At 40.3% G+C, this 15,778-nt stretch overlaps 1 protein-coding gene across 3 annotated transcripts in view; it reads left to right on the top strand.

Annotated features, from left to right (window-relative positions):
- The first annotated feature begins 343 nt into the window (after window positions 1–343).
- The window catches only part of FAM114A1 (family with sequence similarity 114 member A1), a 36,660-nt gene continuing 21,225 nt past the window's right edge, over window positions 344–15,778 (top strand). For 2 of the 3 annotated variants that reach the window (XM_064653027.1, XM_064653026.1), the window contains exons 1-5: window positions 344–476; window positions 2,887–3,236; window positions 4,032–4,119; window positions 13,751–13,864; window positions 14,025–14,131. In XM_064653027.1, coding sequence (XP_064509097.1) covers window positions 2,895–3,236; window positions 4,032–4,119; window positions 13,751–13,864; window positions 14,025–14,131 — 651 coding nt within the window. In that variant the 5' untranslated portion in view covers window positions 344–476; window positions 2,887–2,894. Of the gene's footprint in view, window positions 477–2,886; window positions 3,237–4,031; window positions 4,120–13,750; window positions 13,865–14,024; window positions 14,132–15,778 lie in introns of those variants that run through there. The other variant, XM_064653028.1, reaches the window with a different exon arrangement.

Here is a 15,778-nt window from a genome sequence, read left to right as displayed (position 1 = left end):
TTCTATAAAATTTACCCCTTTTCCGCCTCAGCGCGGACGCGGGGGATGCCGCCCGCGCCTGAGGGAAGCGCTTCTCCTCCCGCGCCCGGCGCCCGCCTCGCCTCCCCCGCCGGGACACCGCCGGGACACCGCCGGGACACCGCCGGGACACCGCCGGGACACCGCCGCAGCCCGATCCCCGGGGGCAGTGAGGGGCGATAATGGCGACCAGGGCCGCTCTCCGCTGCGGGTCAGCGCAGCCTGGAGCTCGGGGGCGGCTCGGCAGCGGCGCGGAGCGGATCAGCCCCTCTGCTACAGGCGGGCGCCTCAGACAGCCAGAGGCAGCGCGAAGCAGAAGCGCCAGCCCTCCCTCCTCCCTGCGGGCTGCTCGTCCCGGGCTGTCCGGCGCACTTTGCCTCCTCCCCCCGCTGCTGCCGACGTGGCGGGGCGGGGAAGGGAAGAAGAAGGGGGCGCGCCGGCCGGGGCACTGCTGAGCGGTAAGGAACGCGGCGGTTTCTACTTTTTCTGCCGCTTCTGACACTGCGGACTCCTCGCTACACAGCTCTACTCCAGAGGCGATTTCGAAAAGAGGGGGGAGAAAAGGGAAGGGGGAAGCTGTGGCCGCTGCGGTCTTGAGGGAGCGGCGCCCTGGCTGCTCTGCCCTTCCTGGGGCAGGGGGACAGCGGGGCAGCGGGGCAGGGCGAGCTGGCGCCAGGGGTGTCGCCTGCGCTCGCCGTGCCCGCAGCGTCCCGCGGAGGAGAAGCGACAGCGGGCGTCGAGCGAGAGGGGAGCGCCGTGCCGCCGCCAGAAAAGTTGTCCCTCAGGCACGGGGACGGTGGTCCGTGCCCAAAGGCGCCTGGCGGCGGCTGGGATTTGCCTCCGAGGGGGGATGAAACCCCTCGGGCGGAGGGTCGGCAGGTGCCGCCACCGCCGGCCCCCTTAGGGCGGCCCGTTCTGGCTGGTCGGTGCGGGCCGGGCGCTCCTCTGCCGCCCTGTCCGGAGTTGGCCTTGGCATCTCCCTCACGAACTCTCTGTAGATTAATTCCCTTTGGGCAGAGTTGTCCGGGTTGATTTGGATCAGGATAGTCTCACGGATGAGAGGTTGAATGACTCCTTACCCCGGGTGCAGCACGTCTCGTGTGTTCTGACAGATCTGGTAATTTGCTATTACGTGCCTTGCTCCTGTAAGGAAGATTTAGCAGACAACTGCAGAGACCGTGGCCTGAGTGGTCCCCAAAGATGACCCAGTCTTGCAAAAATTCGTGTGTACACATCTGTGCGATTTTTAAAAAAGTGCCCGGGCTCACTCAGAGCTGATCTCCGAGCAAAATGATGAAGTATGTGTGTACAGGTTTTAGAGGTTTTGGTAGAGGATTCTCATCTCTGATGATGGACTTTTTTACCCATCACGCAGGGCGTACTGTTAAAACATTTACAATACTTACCTATACTAAAACATTTTATAGCATTTGCTGTATTTGTCATGGAATACTTGTGGCAAATGCGAAGATTCTGACTTGTAAATGCATGTTTGCTGATGATAATTAAGGTTCATATAAGTTGGTGTAATATAAGCGATACCAAATGCTGTTTATTTATTTTCTTATTCACTGATACCAAATGCTACTCTTGGAACTGTTCAAGCAACCGATCTTCCTTTAAGTGAGATAAACAGGCTGTTAAACCCACATATCTATACAATTCTATAGACTTTAATAAAATATACTCATTTAAATACTTGCTTCTCAGGCAAATTTCTCCTAAATCCCAGTTATATTTTGCTTTTTTGCCTTTTTTTTCCCCGTTCTTCCGTCTCGCAGAACCTCATATCTTCCTGTCAAGTACAAACCTTTGAGCCATATTTAATTAATATGAGAGTCAATGAAAAGGCAACATCTATGGGGAGAACTGTATGAGTTTATTTTATGCCATGCAACTCAGCACAGTCAGGAGCTTGCAAGCTCTGTCAAGGGTTGTCTTCTGAGTAGAGTACCGGGTATATTGTTGTTGCCAAGAAGTAAGTGGTAGTAATCACTGTACAGTAGTCCTTTGGACTCTGCCAATGCCACTCCTTAATTGATTCATAATCAACTGTAGAGCTTGCTCAATGGCCATATCTTTTCTTTGTGGACCCTCAGCCAGATGACTGCACAGTGGTGCAAAATACCTCCAAAGATACATTGGAAGATAAGGAGTAAATAAGAGAAAACTGGTTCATAACTTTCAAAAAAGAAAAAAAAATCAATAACTGTACCTCAAACAAGCTTACCTTGGCTTCAAAATTGAAGTTTAATCACACAGCTGGAATTTCAGGAGCGGGTGAGAAGCGTTGCGCTTCCCAGAGAGCAAACCTTTGAGACAAGTGATGCAGAAACAGTGTAAGCAATGAATGTCTATGAAATGGCTCCAGGGACCGTGGCCTGTCATGTTCACAAATTATGTCCCTTCTCCAACTGATAAATATCCCCACAGTTTTAGTCACACTGTGTTACCCTCCTCACCATCGGTCAGCAGCCTGTAGGAACCTGTGTATGTGGGGATGTTGAAACAGAGAGGAAGAGCTGCTTGGCTGTTGCAGCTCCGATTATCCTATTCTTCAGTGGTCTTTCATGCACACCTAATAGTGAATGTAAAAGTTAACCATGTGGGAGCTCTTACATTTAACTTCTTCAGACAAATGAAAATCCTTTCTCTCACTAAACTGTATTTTGGAAAACAGTAGTGCTGCTCTTCATACTTGAGTGAGATCCTGCAAAGTGAATAGAGCATTTAGAGTATTATCCTGGTACCGGTGCCAGCATGATGCATGTGCCACAGGGCTCCATGCTTTAGGAGGCCTAAACACTGTGTATTTTATAGTGATTCAAATGTTTATGAAACCTAAAAGACTTTGTTTTCTACATTCAGAATTGAAAATGTCTGAAGACATATCTGATGGCATCCCGTCTGAAGAAAAACCTGAAGTAATGGAAATTCCCAGCAATGAGGTATTGCCTCCTGAATCAGTACCACACCTTGTAGAAGCTGAGATCTTGCATGAGTCTTCACAAGACGAACATGGACAGGCCACTCAGAGTGCCAGTAATAGACAGGAAGGAGACATAGTAATTAATGAAAACCCTTTGACTGAAAAACTAGTTGAAGGTCTGCCTTCCAGTGAAGAGGCAACTGAAGACATACCCACTGAGTGCATTGAAACCGTAAACCTTGATACAGAACCTGAATCTGAAGAAACACTGCATGAACAAAGCAGTCCAGTAAGTAATACTTTCTTTTCTGTAAAAGCTCTCCCCTCCTTGGATTGTAAGGACAGAATTTTCTATCATGTACATGCTGTTTTTCACAAAAACCTAGGGAGTTATATGAAGAAAACCTGCTTAGGGATAAAATAAATTAAATTGCACCACCAAGCTTTTGAAAACTAGGAATAGTTTAATTTGTCTTTGCCAGTATGATATTAATTTGGTCTTTCACATCTGACTGCAATAAAACTTGCATTATATAGGGATTATATGTTACTGGAGGCTTCCTTGAGAAAACAGTTTCTTAATATGATTTAAATATGGAATCCTGATAATTGCTTAACACTACACATTACTGTAGAAGGTGTGCAGCCCCTCCTTTGGCTGAGTTTATTGAACTCAGTTGTTATTAGTTCCCTGTGCACATCTACTGAATTGCACGTGTGAGGAGGCTCGGGAAGAGAAGCATCCAACTCTGGCTTCTGGTAGAACCTAGAAAGGAGGCAGGTTCCTGCCTCTCCCTAATAATAGCCTTAGTAAACTTGTATGGCTTTATTAGATTTTATGCCTGAAGAAATATTAGGACATCTGTAAAGACACCTCTGGAGTTTTAGGTGCTTTCGGGAATAGGCAATGTGAACTACGCCTTCCATTCTGCTTTTTTATGCACAGAAGCTTGAACTCCACATAATATCCAATCTATCATCATTTATCAAACACCAGACTCTGTTGCTGACGGGTTCTTTGTGTTTCCTCCTGCCTTTTGAAAGCAGGAATTTTAAACAGTGGAGTAACATTTTTTTCTTACAGGCCACAGACTCCTCATCTAAAGCAAGTAGATGGGGAGCTTGGGGTACCTGGGGAAAGTCTCTCCTGTCATCAGCTTCTGCCACAGTAGGTAAGTATTCAGCCAGTAAAGTGCATGGAAATAATTTGTAGTTTTAATGTGTCATTAGACACATTAGTGTTGCATCTTAAGGTTTCATAGACAGTTTTGTCCTGATATGTTGGGAAGCATGATTTTATTAAATAGGAAGATGGAGCTTCCTAAACTATTGAAGCACATAAATATTTCTTTAGGTCAAATCATGGACAAGGTGCTTGGCTTGATTGTACAGTTAGTGAATAACCTCATTGTGGCTTCTTCACAGAAAGGATCCATTATCTGATACAATTACTATCAGTCAAAGGCTTATGGTTTCTGAAGTCAAAGCACTGCAACCCAGATTTGTGCTCATGCATGTTGGTGGTTTATACACCGTGGCTTCTGCCTTAACAATATGAATTCACTCCTCATAAATCATTCCAGCTTTCATTGCCACCAGGTGAAACTGTTAAGCTGTCACACCAGACTTCAGAGAGTAGAACAACGTATTGAAATATGGACCCTAAACTCCCTCTCGTGTACTCTCATTTCCAATAGTATGTCAGTACAAAATGTCCCTGTGAAGACTTTAGGTAAAACTTAATCGTTGCTCATCGAAAACTCGCAGCCAAAAAGCGAAGGACACAAATACGTAGTAAGCAGTGGGAAACAATTTCTTGCAAAACAGAAATGTTTTGTAACAAAAAAACTGTTAGCTAGTCAGTTCTCATAATGGATCCACAAAATATTTGTAAAAGATGAATCTAGGAATTAAAATTGCTAGTTACTAAAAATAACGGGTTTAACAGAGATACTAGTTTTATGATCCCGTACAAGGCTAAATAATTTTCCTTATCTCCTCTGTTCCATGGACAGTAAATTGTTTCTGTCTCTTTCTCAGAGGAGGGAAGTTTCCTTGTCCTCTCTTTTTTTTCAGTTACATCCACAGTCAGGAGTACATAACTATCTTTTCTTTCACAGTCCAACCAATTAACATTTCTAATTAAATTCAGAGTGGGTTTCTAAGATATGTTTAGATTTGTAGAAATGAAGGTTGTTGCTGAAAGGAGCAGGCCTGCCCTATCCCAGCAATTTATTTCTTCCTTGTCTTATGCTAACAGTAGCCCACATGTAATGATGGGGGAGCTGCTTTATGGGACTCATTTTGGAAAGTGCAACTGAAGTAAGAGCTGGATCTTTGGGCTGGATCAGTTTGTAAATTCTCCCATCTGGCTCACCATTTGATCCCCGAATGCTATTGAATGGGAAATGATGGGAACACACAGAACAGGCCAATGGGAACAAGGGCAGCTTAACTATCTGTGGAACTGCATAAGTGTTCTTAACTTGCATTTAACCTTAAAGTTTAGCGTTTGTCTTTCAGACTTGAAGAAGAGCCTCTGTGCCAAAAATGTTGCCTTTTTTTTTTTTCCTCGGGCTGTTAGGTATGATAAAGGGTACTGCTTTCACAGACTTCCAAAAAGCTTTGCCTCTTGCATTCTCAAACCACCATAAACAACAGCATTCTGAAAAGAATCCGACTTAGTGTAATAACTAACAGTTGATCAGTTAGAATTGTGATGCTGCTGAATTTTGCAGGTAATTTTTAGAGTTGAAGCAGTGGATTTCTTGGAACAGAGCTCTTTCAGGCTATTTAGTTTTTGTCTGCGAAATAACCATATGTACATTCTGCTTAGCTTTTGCAATAGATAGTATTCTGTCAAATGGCCATTAAACAGCTATTTGTGAGCAATAAGATTATTTGTTACCAAACAGTTACTGTTGTTGTAGGCTTGCAGTGGCAATCTCACAGTCTTCTGTTGCTGAGAGGTTTTAGCCTCATGGAGCAATCAGTTTAGTGTCACCAAGTGTATGTCTTTCCAGTGGGGCAGTACAGCTGTAGGTATTTTCTTGCCCGACTGACATGAGCTTGCGTGAAAATGATGAATGCTGTTGTAAAGAGTTTAGGAGACAAACAAGAATGTGTGTTGTAGCCCTTCTTATTGTCTGATAAATAAACAAGACATATCTTTTTGTGGCCGTTTGTTGCTTTCGTCTATAAAACCTGCTTACAGAGTTGTATCTCTGTGGATTTCCATGGACTTTTTAATGATGTGATCTCATTTTTATATAGGCCTTATAACGTCTTGGTTCATATACAGTAAAAAAACATGTTTAATTGATACTGGCTTCTTAACATATCATCTGACTGTATCAGCATCATAACTGTCTTCACAGAGTGTAAGTATGTGAGCAAGTTTGTGTAGGCAGCCTGACTTGATAAGGTTGTGTGATGTCTATTTTGAATAGGCATTTCGTCACCATGGATGTATATTTTTAAAATTATTACAGTCTAAAAATGAGCATAGTTGGAACAAATCAAGTTGCCTTGGAAAAGGAGCATCCACATGCAGAAAAGAAAAAGGAAAATTTAAGTTAAATTTCACATGAAAGTGGTTGTGCTATGTCCCACTGAAGACCCATCTACTATCTAGTTTCTGGCAGTGACCAAGAACAGCTGGGAAAGTACCTAAGACCAGATGTATGTAAAGCAGCAGTTCCCCCTGTTTTCCTATTTCCTGGAATCTACAGCACAGACAGACTTCCTGAGCCTGAGATCGGGGTAGGGTTGAGTTCCCATGTTACTAGCTAATAATTTTGAATCTAACTTTGTGAATTTATTAAATAAAATAGATTTTGAATTAAGCAGAAATCAAATGTACTTTTTTCCATGTTCACTGAACTCAAGGTAACTTGAAAGACCACATAGATAATCTTAGATTTGTTCCAGGAAATCAATGTACCAGGTAATAGTTCATATTCCTGATATAGAGGGCTTATTTCCTAGTTATTTGTTATGGAAATTCATGCTTGATCCTGTGAAGTACTTTTTGTCTCTCACTGTCATAGACAGGATGTGGAACTGTGTAGACCACATATCTGCTTTAGTATGATAATTCCTAGTGAGAGACAAAGAAAAAAAATTGAAGCTATTGGGAATTTCTATAAGCTTTCTTCTTATTGTTAAATATTGATTATTCCGCTTCAAGTTACTCCATTTAATGTCTGAGCGGTTCAACTAATGTTTCATCTCCTATTCTTCATCAGAAAATAGTTTTGCAATGATCCGGTCCATCGTAAAGTTGCTTATTCCTTCAGTGTAGCAAGTGGTATAAGTAAAGCTACTTTCTTGGAGTTAAGACTCAGCAGCAACACCTTTGGTATGTGATTTTTCTGTTTCTCTATCATCATATTTGTACAACACAGCTCCCTGTCTGGTGAAGTATGACAAATGCATACTATTCCTTATATTTTTCTTCAAAATTGTACTTTGTAAAAATACCAGAAACAGTTTGAGGTGGACTAAATAACATTTTAAAGGTCTAACTGAATACATTCTGCTTTTAACAAATAGTATCATAGAAGAGCACAGATTGGAAGGGACCTTGAAAGATCTTCTAGTCCAGGGTTCTGCGGGAAAGGTTTTGTGCATCTAGATGAGATTATTAGCGTACTCTCCAGTCACATCTTGAAAACCTCCAGCAATGGGAACTCTACCACATTCAGTCCCAGTGAGGTGTTCCAGTGAATGATTGTTCTTACTGTAAATAAATTTTCTTACATTGCTACCTATTTAAGACTGAGTTGAAATGGTTGCTCCAAGGATCTCAGTTTCATTATCCTTCAAACCCTGATATAGAACTCACAAACACATTAGCATTTTTACTGCTTGGTTGTAATTTGTTTAGCATAACTCATTTTAGTTCCTAATAATAAGGCAGTTTCCACGTGAGTTGTATCTCATCCCTCTTTAACTAACCCTGCACATACACCCAGGGATTATTTTGGTGATAGCTATTCCAGAGAAAATGTCTGTTGTCTTTGAACTGATTTTGACATTATTTAGATCAAGGTCCCCACAACAAGGCAGTTGTGATACTTGTCTACACAACAGAGTCTGTAATACCTTTGGATTAGTAGCAGTCACTGCCTAAACCATGTTTGAGGTCTGACACTAGATGTCACACTAAGCAAACTATTGAATTGGCTTCATCAATTAAGTGAAGCGATTTCTTTTGTTTTTAAAAGTACAAAAAATTTGAGGCTCCCCTTATGGAACCACAATGGAGTAGAGACACTGAAATAGTTGCTAGAATGATGAAATGGGAGAAGTAGGTTCACTGTGATCTGGAGGCACAACTTGTCACACTATCACCATTTTAGTCTCTTTCTTTTATATTGTATTTTTCAGTAAATCAACCATTACACCATTTTAGTAACAGGGTTGATAAAACTCCCCTCTAACAGTAGGTGACCGTTGGAGCTAAGCCAATTAATGACTAGTAGCCACTGAAATGTGCAGTCCCACACCTGTCTTTTCCTTGCATTGTTTCCTTTTCTCCCTGTGCCAGCACTCATGCTCCTCTGAGCTCCCTGTAATCCAGTTTGGGAAGCTAAACTGATGTAAGAATAACTCTAGAGGAAAGAAAAATCCATTTTCTGCCTCTTCAGTCCCTTGAACCTGAGATCAGTGTGAGGGCAAGCAGAAGGGACAAGTACAGAACATGGGAAGGAGCAGAACATCCCATACCTGCACCAAGAGCCATTATGTTAGCTTAGCTGCAACAGCAAACTTTTTATCTGTACTGGAAGCTTGTGACTTCCATTTTTAAAAGAACTTGTATGCTTGAAAGCTTGCCTGGTTGATTTTTCTTCCAACTAAGCTGTCTGCTAGCTTAATGAAAGTGACTACTTTCTCCTACAAGCCTTTGTCTTTCATATACAGTGTTGTTTTGGATGAGTTACAGCATTCATAAGGTGCTGAAGTTACAGTGCTCAAAAGCTACATTTCCAAGCAAAGTCTGTTCTCTGTCATACTGTATGCATGTGCTTCACTCCATGTAAGTTTAGGGTGTTTTACCTTTAGGGCCATGGCTAAGACTAACATCTGTCAATACCTCTTACACAGTAAAAGTAGTAAAAAAAGTAACCCAGCTGTTTCATTCATGTGGTCTCTGAAATTCATAGTATAAAACTGCATCTCTCTCATGCAGTGTTTGCAATTAATATTCTGCTATCATGATTATTTTGTTCTTGTGTATATTCCTCATCTAGTACCTTAGCTATCAGAATGGCACGTGAAAATATCAGACACCCATAGGTATGTATTTTCCTGGTATGCCAAAAACCATTTTTTGTCGCTCAATATGACAGAGTGAAATGTCACGTGAGATATCACTGTGTTCATGAGCTTGGATATTATTTGGGTATGTGTAATAATCAGCATTGCATAGTTTAAGTTCACGTCTGTCTGGAATGGAATGCAAATGCTTCTGATAATGTGAAACTAAAGTATTCAAACATGGTGAATATCTTTTCCATTCTCTATAGATACTATTTCCCTGTGTGAAATAAAGTACAATGTTAAAACAAAAAAAAAGGCTGGGTGTTATGCTTGTACTTTATGTGATCATAAAAAGGATAGTTAATCTCTTCAGAAGACTTTATTGCATAAATTCAGGTGATTCAGGGAAAACTGCTTTGAGCCTGAAATCACATGGTGGTCACTCACCTGTTTTGTAAATAACACCTTACAGCTGCTGTAGCAGCAACCTTCTTTTTCACAGTTCTTCCTTTTTAAGAATTCAGAATGCAAGTAACAGGTGGGAGGAACTGTGGGCATGCTTTTGGGGTTGGCAGTCCTGTTTGCTGTCTTTATGTCTTTTGATATGGGCTTATAGTTTAGAAGAGATTGAGAACCAATAAATTGTTGTAACAGTCTTTATGCCTATTGCTATTATTAAAACCTTTAACCATTGCAATAAGAAGATCCGAATCAAGTCTCATCTGTTAGCTTAATTGGAGATTTATAGATTAGATAGCATAGGTACTATCAGAATCTAGCCTGTGTTTTTGTTTTAACTACAAGGAAGAGAAATTTCTGCAGGCTTGAAGTGGCTGGAGTGCCAATACAGTAGCCTAAAAGTGAGCACAATGGGGTCTGACTTTGTAGTGCACAAAACCCAACCACAGCTGGCTTTTCTACATCTCTATACTTCGTGTAGTGGAGTGATTATCTTCCAGCCAGCATCTGGTGAAAGATGCTAATTTAAGGCCTCAGTCTTCATCTTTAGCTTGAACGAGATGAAGCTTCACTCATCTTACTAGACTAAATTTTGATGAGCTGTTCATCAGAAGTACCCCCATGGTACAACACAGGTTACAAAGACTGTGTGGTAGCCAGGAACAAATATCTCAAACTCTTCCTCTCTATCTGCACCACTGAAACAGGGATTCCAGTTACCTGGGAGTACTAGATGGATGAGGGACAGAGATTCCTACACAGGGCAGTTTAGATTTCAGACGTGCTGAACTGACCTCCAGAGGTGTCTGTTGGCCTCTTTCAGCTCTGCAGGGAATTCGAAGCTACTAAGCTGGGGGGTGGAAGATAAGAGAGCCTGCAGTGAAGTGGGATATGACTAAAGTGCTTGTGAGTGCTGTAATCTGGCCTTGGGCAGATCAGGCAAACCAAAAGGCAGGTCACATTGTTAGGCACTGCTTGCAAAACCTTCCTCTTCAAATGAAAGATCCCAGCAAGCAACAGGAACAGTAATATTCTGTTGAGATTGCCAGCCAATACAAAGGCAAGGAATCATGGAGGCACGAGAAATAAAAGCAACAACACAAGGGAAAAAGCGTGCTTTCTTCCAAAAGCACTGGGTTAACAAAACCCATTTCATAGCTCTTCTGTTACAGATGTGTAAATGGGGACATCGGAGGTGTTCCTAAGTTTACAGTATCAGCTCAGTTGCGTTACCACACAGACTATAACAAAACCAGTGCATCCTTATCTCTAAAATGTAGGCTTATCTCCCATGACCTCTTTTATTCGTGTGCCTTTTGAAATTACAAATAATAATTTTAATTTCCAAAACAACATGTGCTTCTGCCATGTTTGTGCATGTGTTGCTTCAATTGTGGTCTTCTGATCTCATCTGGTTTTGCTGTTGTAGTCAAATATATGTGCCATACAGCTCACTTCAGGAAAGCCACCTCTTGCTGACCTAGAATATTTTCTTAGCATTCTAGTGCATGTAACCACAGCCCCCAAAATGCTGCCGTTTTTAAGTCTGTAAATATCAATACAGCAAATGTGTGCCCTCTCTTCTTGGAAATATTAGTTTGTCTGCAAAACTATGAGAACCAATTGAAAGCTATTAAACATAAAAATTAAAAATGTTTAGATACAGAAAAAAGAATGAGAAATTAATCTGAAAATCCATAACTTTCACACAGACTTGAAATTTTTGCGTGATGTTCATAGGGGCTTTATATAATTATAGGACCATAGTACTATGCTAGCAAGTCCAGTCAGTTAAGTCAATGGAAAGAACAGAACTCTCTTGCTCATTTAAAAAGCTGTGAGCAGAAGAAATGGAAAGGAATGTGACATGGAGTACCTATTACATTAGTTTAAAAGCACAATTAATAGTCATGTAAGTAAGATCTAGGAATTTGGGGATTAAATTAATTACACCAGAATCTATTCATGCTAATATTTTCATTGTACCCATCAAAATATGCAGGAGATTGGGATTAGACTAAGAAGTATGCTGCTGTCCAGTGTCTGCATTGGAACAGACTTTGCAGAAGGCAAGAAGTTTTCCAGTAATGACTTGAATCGCTGTGGTGCATCACCTGGTATGTCCTGTACAACTGGACATACTACTGCAGCTTGTAAGCCATGAGATGAAATAGACAAAAGTCATTTGTTTTCTGTAGACAGGTAAAAGCATTTACCTGCCTGGGCTCCTTGTTTCAGTGTAAAACATCAGGACCTCATGCAGCTTACAAATTCCTTGTTTCTGCTGGTCTGTTCCTTAGGGGATATCTGTTCTTTGTGTGTTCCTTCAGATACTCCAGTTTTCTTGTATGTGATCTTTCAGCAGTGCTGTTTCGCATATGTTTTCTAGAGTATATTTATTACTGAATTCATAGAGCACCTGATGTGCAAGCCATCTGGAAATCATAAAATCATAAATCTAAGCTTTCCTTTTTCCTACTCCATTTCAAATAGGTTTGCTGCATCTTTATTTTAATCAGATGTTCAAAAGCATATTTATATGACTACACATACACTTATATGTATATGTTTATTTAGAACACTGCAGAGCACTGGCAAGTGATAGGCTATTTTGTTGTAGTTAATATAACTCAGAAAAGGTGCTTGGAACTTCTCTAATAGAATGCACACAGTTGTGGGAAAGTGTGGGCAACATTAATGAATCATTATGTACCAACTTTGTACCTCAGATGTCTAGATATTTGCCTGAGCATCTGTATTAATACCTTTTCTGCAATAATTTATCTATTTACAGTTCAATTTAACCAAAGAAGTATGAAATTGTCATTAACACTTCTCATAAGTAGTTAGGCAAATAGTTAAAGCACTTTAGATTGTCCAGCTGCCAGAAGTGATCAGCTCTACGTGAGATGCAGTAACAATGTACTGTGCAAGAAAAAATCACATCCTGTCACTACAGGTATTTCATTTTGTGTTGGAAAGAAATATTGCTTGTCTGGTTTGTTGTTCACTTATTGCACCTCAGCTGATATGCAGAAACTACCAGCTAAGGAAGATGTACTAGCTGGATTGTTTGTAATGAGAGAAGCATATCATGGACATACTTGTGGACATATCCAGAAGCAAAATAGGCAGACAATTTTTGAGTAATCTTTTCTAAGGACAGCATTTTTCAACTATGCTTAGTGCAGATTAGGAAGATATTGCCTCCCCTTGCTAACTACCAGTCAATCCACCCTATCCTAGAGCAGGATGTTACCAGTCCCTGTGATCTGCTAGTGTGAATAAACTCTGTGTAGAAAAGTAATCCTGTTCTGTCAAAAATATTCAGATAAAAATGTAAAAACATTTATTCTTTATATTAAACTAGACCATTTTAATAGAGGGCTAGGGAGTCACTGTGTATGCATCAGGTAAAGGTATCAAAAATCTACATAGGAGATAAGCTACCACAGGAACAAGAATTCTGTCTGTGTGAACTGACATCAGCAGGCTTTACAGAGTATGTTTAAATAGTAGCTTTGAGGGGAGATACTTTAGAATTTGACTTCAAATGAGCAACTGAGGAGCTAAATCCTGAAATAACTGAGGATTGGAGTCAGTATTCATAGAATACTTACCTGACATAGCCCCTGTGCAGAAGACTGAAGAACAAGTTCCTTACCTCAGCTCTGCAGACACACACAGCTCATTAGTTTTGAGTTAATTGTTCTAGAATTTTGAAAACCAGATGAGGTCAAACCCTATGGCCTCAGGAAGACCATCAATTTCTGTTTACACTGATTGCAATAGAATATTTAGCATTTTGAAAAACGGGGATTCAGACTAACATGTGCCACTGAAACAAATTTGACTTTTCAGAACCAGTGTAATTTGTATTATATTTCAGCTTTATCATTTCTATTCAGTTATTATACTGGATATAGTAGAACAAGTGAATTATTAACCTAGAAAAAATTAGGCAATTGAGGTAAGTTTAATAGTTATTTTGATTGTCAGATTTCATGGAGTGTAAGAATACTGTGCACTGCTATTTATAAGTTTTCAGGTCATATAATTTAAAATCTGCCTCTGCCGCAGGTCATGGAATAACAGCAGTAAAGGAAAAAGCAGGAACTACCCTAAGAATTCATAGTGCAAGTTCAGCATCTTCAGAAGCAACAGAACCTCCTACAGCTGAAACACCAATTACACGTAAGTTCAAGTTCACTGAAATTGAACAAAACTCTTTGACACTGCCAATTAGTTCAATTTACAAAATTTTAAGATTTTCATCACAGAATACATCTTACTGTAATTTATGTCTTGCAGAGTCGAAAGTGTGCTTGTAACCTGCTTTTTTTCCTCTTATTAGAAGCAGAAGATTCTCTGGACCAAAGCTCTTCTGAGAATATTCCTTCTTCTCCTACATCTGGATCTCGTGGGGTGCTGTCAGCTATCACTAATGCTGTACAGAACACGGTGAGTCATTTTAGCTGGCCTCTCTGCTCTAGTTATTTTTCATTATTTTTGGGTTCAACTTCACAGTGGGTCACATTTTTTAAGTTATAGGTTTAGTAAAAACAGTTGTGTTGTAAGTCTGTTTAGAGTCTTTTCCATGACAAAATAGCTGTTAAATTTAACTATCAAATTAAAAAAAAAAGTGAAACATAAATAATTTTTACAGTTAAGTCCTTCCAGAGAAACTGATTTGTTATAATTTTTGAAGGCTGATAAAATAAGAAAATATTCCATTTGCTTATTTTAAGGCTTTTGCTAAACTCTGTATTGTAAGTTCCTGACCTTTACCTTCACCTCTCTGTCTAGTCTGTCATTTCATATAAGCCTTCCCAGAAGGGGATCTGGTTGCAGAGTCAGTGAGGCAAAATAATTCTTTCCTATTACACTGTACTTGTATTTTGTGTGTTACACTTCATCCTTTTCTCTTTTTCTGTGTTTCAGCTTTTGCAAAGTCCTCTATCATACTGTTCCCCATCAATTTTTGTCTTACCTTCTTCCCCAAGATTTTTTACACGCTATTACCATAGCAAATGTTTTCCTCTGAATTTTTCAGTATGGTGTTTTCCCTTGAAATTGTAAGAGACTTCAAACATGGGCTATAAAGGCATAGAAGACTAACTCTCCGAGGAGCATGTTTTACAAACGGACAATTCTTTTTTTAGTGTATATCCAGTTCACTCTGAGTGCCTTGTCATTCTAATGTCAAAGATTTTGGGGCCAGAAGGATATTCCTATAGATTATTCCTGAGACTTGCTACAGAACCTGGAGCTTGTGAGATCTAGACTCAAGTAAGATTACTTGAGCATTGTATAAGATTGCAAATAAGAGAAATGTGCTTGTAGGCAGCCTGGAGAGGCTACTGTACCACAGGGATGAATGTGGTACAAAAAGAATCACTTAAGGTCTCAGTAAGTCTCCTGTAATGCCATTTGAGGCTTTGGAAGAGTTTTAGTTATATCAGGGTACATCAGCTTTTGAGTATCTGACAGACGCATAATCCAGATTGAAATGGAAACCTTTAACCAGTGAAACTTCTTCAATGCACATGAAAAATAGGAAGACACAAGAAAAACACATGTGTTTAAAAATACAGTTCCAGAGTCATCACAAGTGTTAAAATTTTAAAAATCAGTTAAATAAAGCAAGGTTCATGATGGACTTGGTTCCATACTATTCGTATCTAAAATACATTCCCTCAAACTAGATGCCATTGGGTGAAATTTAAGTGATATTCATAAAATTGTAGAATGGTTTGAGTTGGAAGGGACCTTAAAGATCATCTAGTTCCAACCCTCTGCCATAGGCAGAGACATCTTTCACTAGACCAGGTTGCTCAGAGTCTGATCAGCCTGGCCTTGAACACTTCCAGGGGTGAGGCATCCAGAACTTCTCCTATTCCAGTGTCTCACTGCCCTCACAGTGAATAATTTCTTCCTGATATCCAATCTAAATCTACCCTTTTTCAATTTAAAGCCATTCTATCTTGCCATATCACCGCTTGCCCTTGAAAAAAGTCCCTCTCAAGCCTTCCTATAAGTACTGTAAGAATGTTAGAAGGTCTCTTTGGAGCCTTCTGTTTTCCAGGCTGAACAGCCCCAGTTCTCTCA

This window comes from Pseudopipra pipra, chromosome 4 (genome assembly GCF_036250125.1).
Source record: "Pseudopipra pipra isolate bDixPip1 chromosome 4, bDixPip1.hap1, whole genome shotgun sequence".
NCBI classification, from domain to species: Eukaryota; Metazoa; Chordata; class Aves; order Passeriformes; family Pipridae; genus Pseudopipra; species Pseudopipra pipra.
Note: the sequence above shows the minus strand (reverse complement) of the source record. Positions and strands in the feature narration are given on the sequence as shown.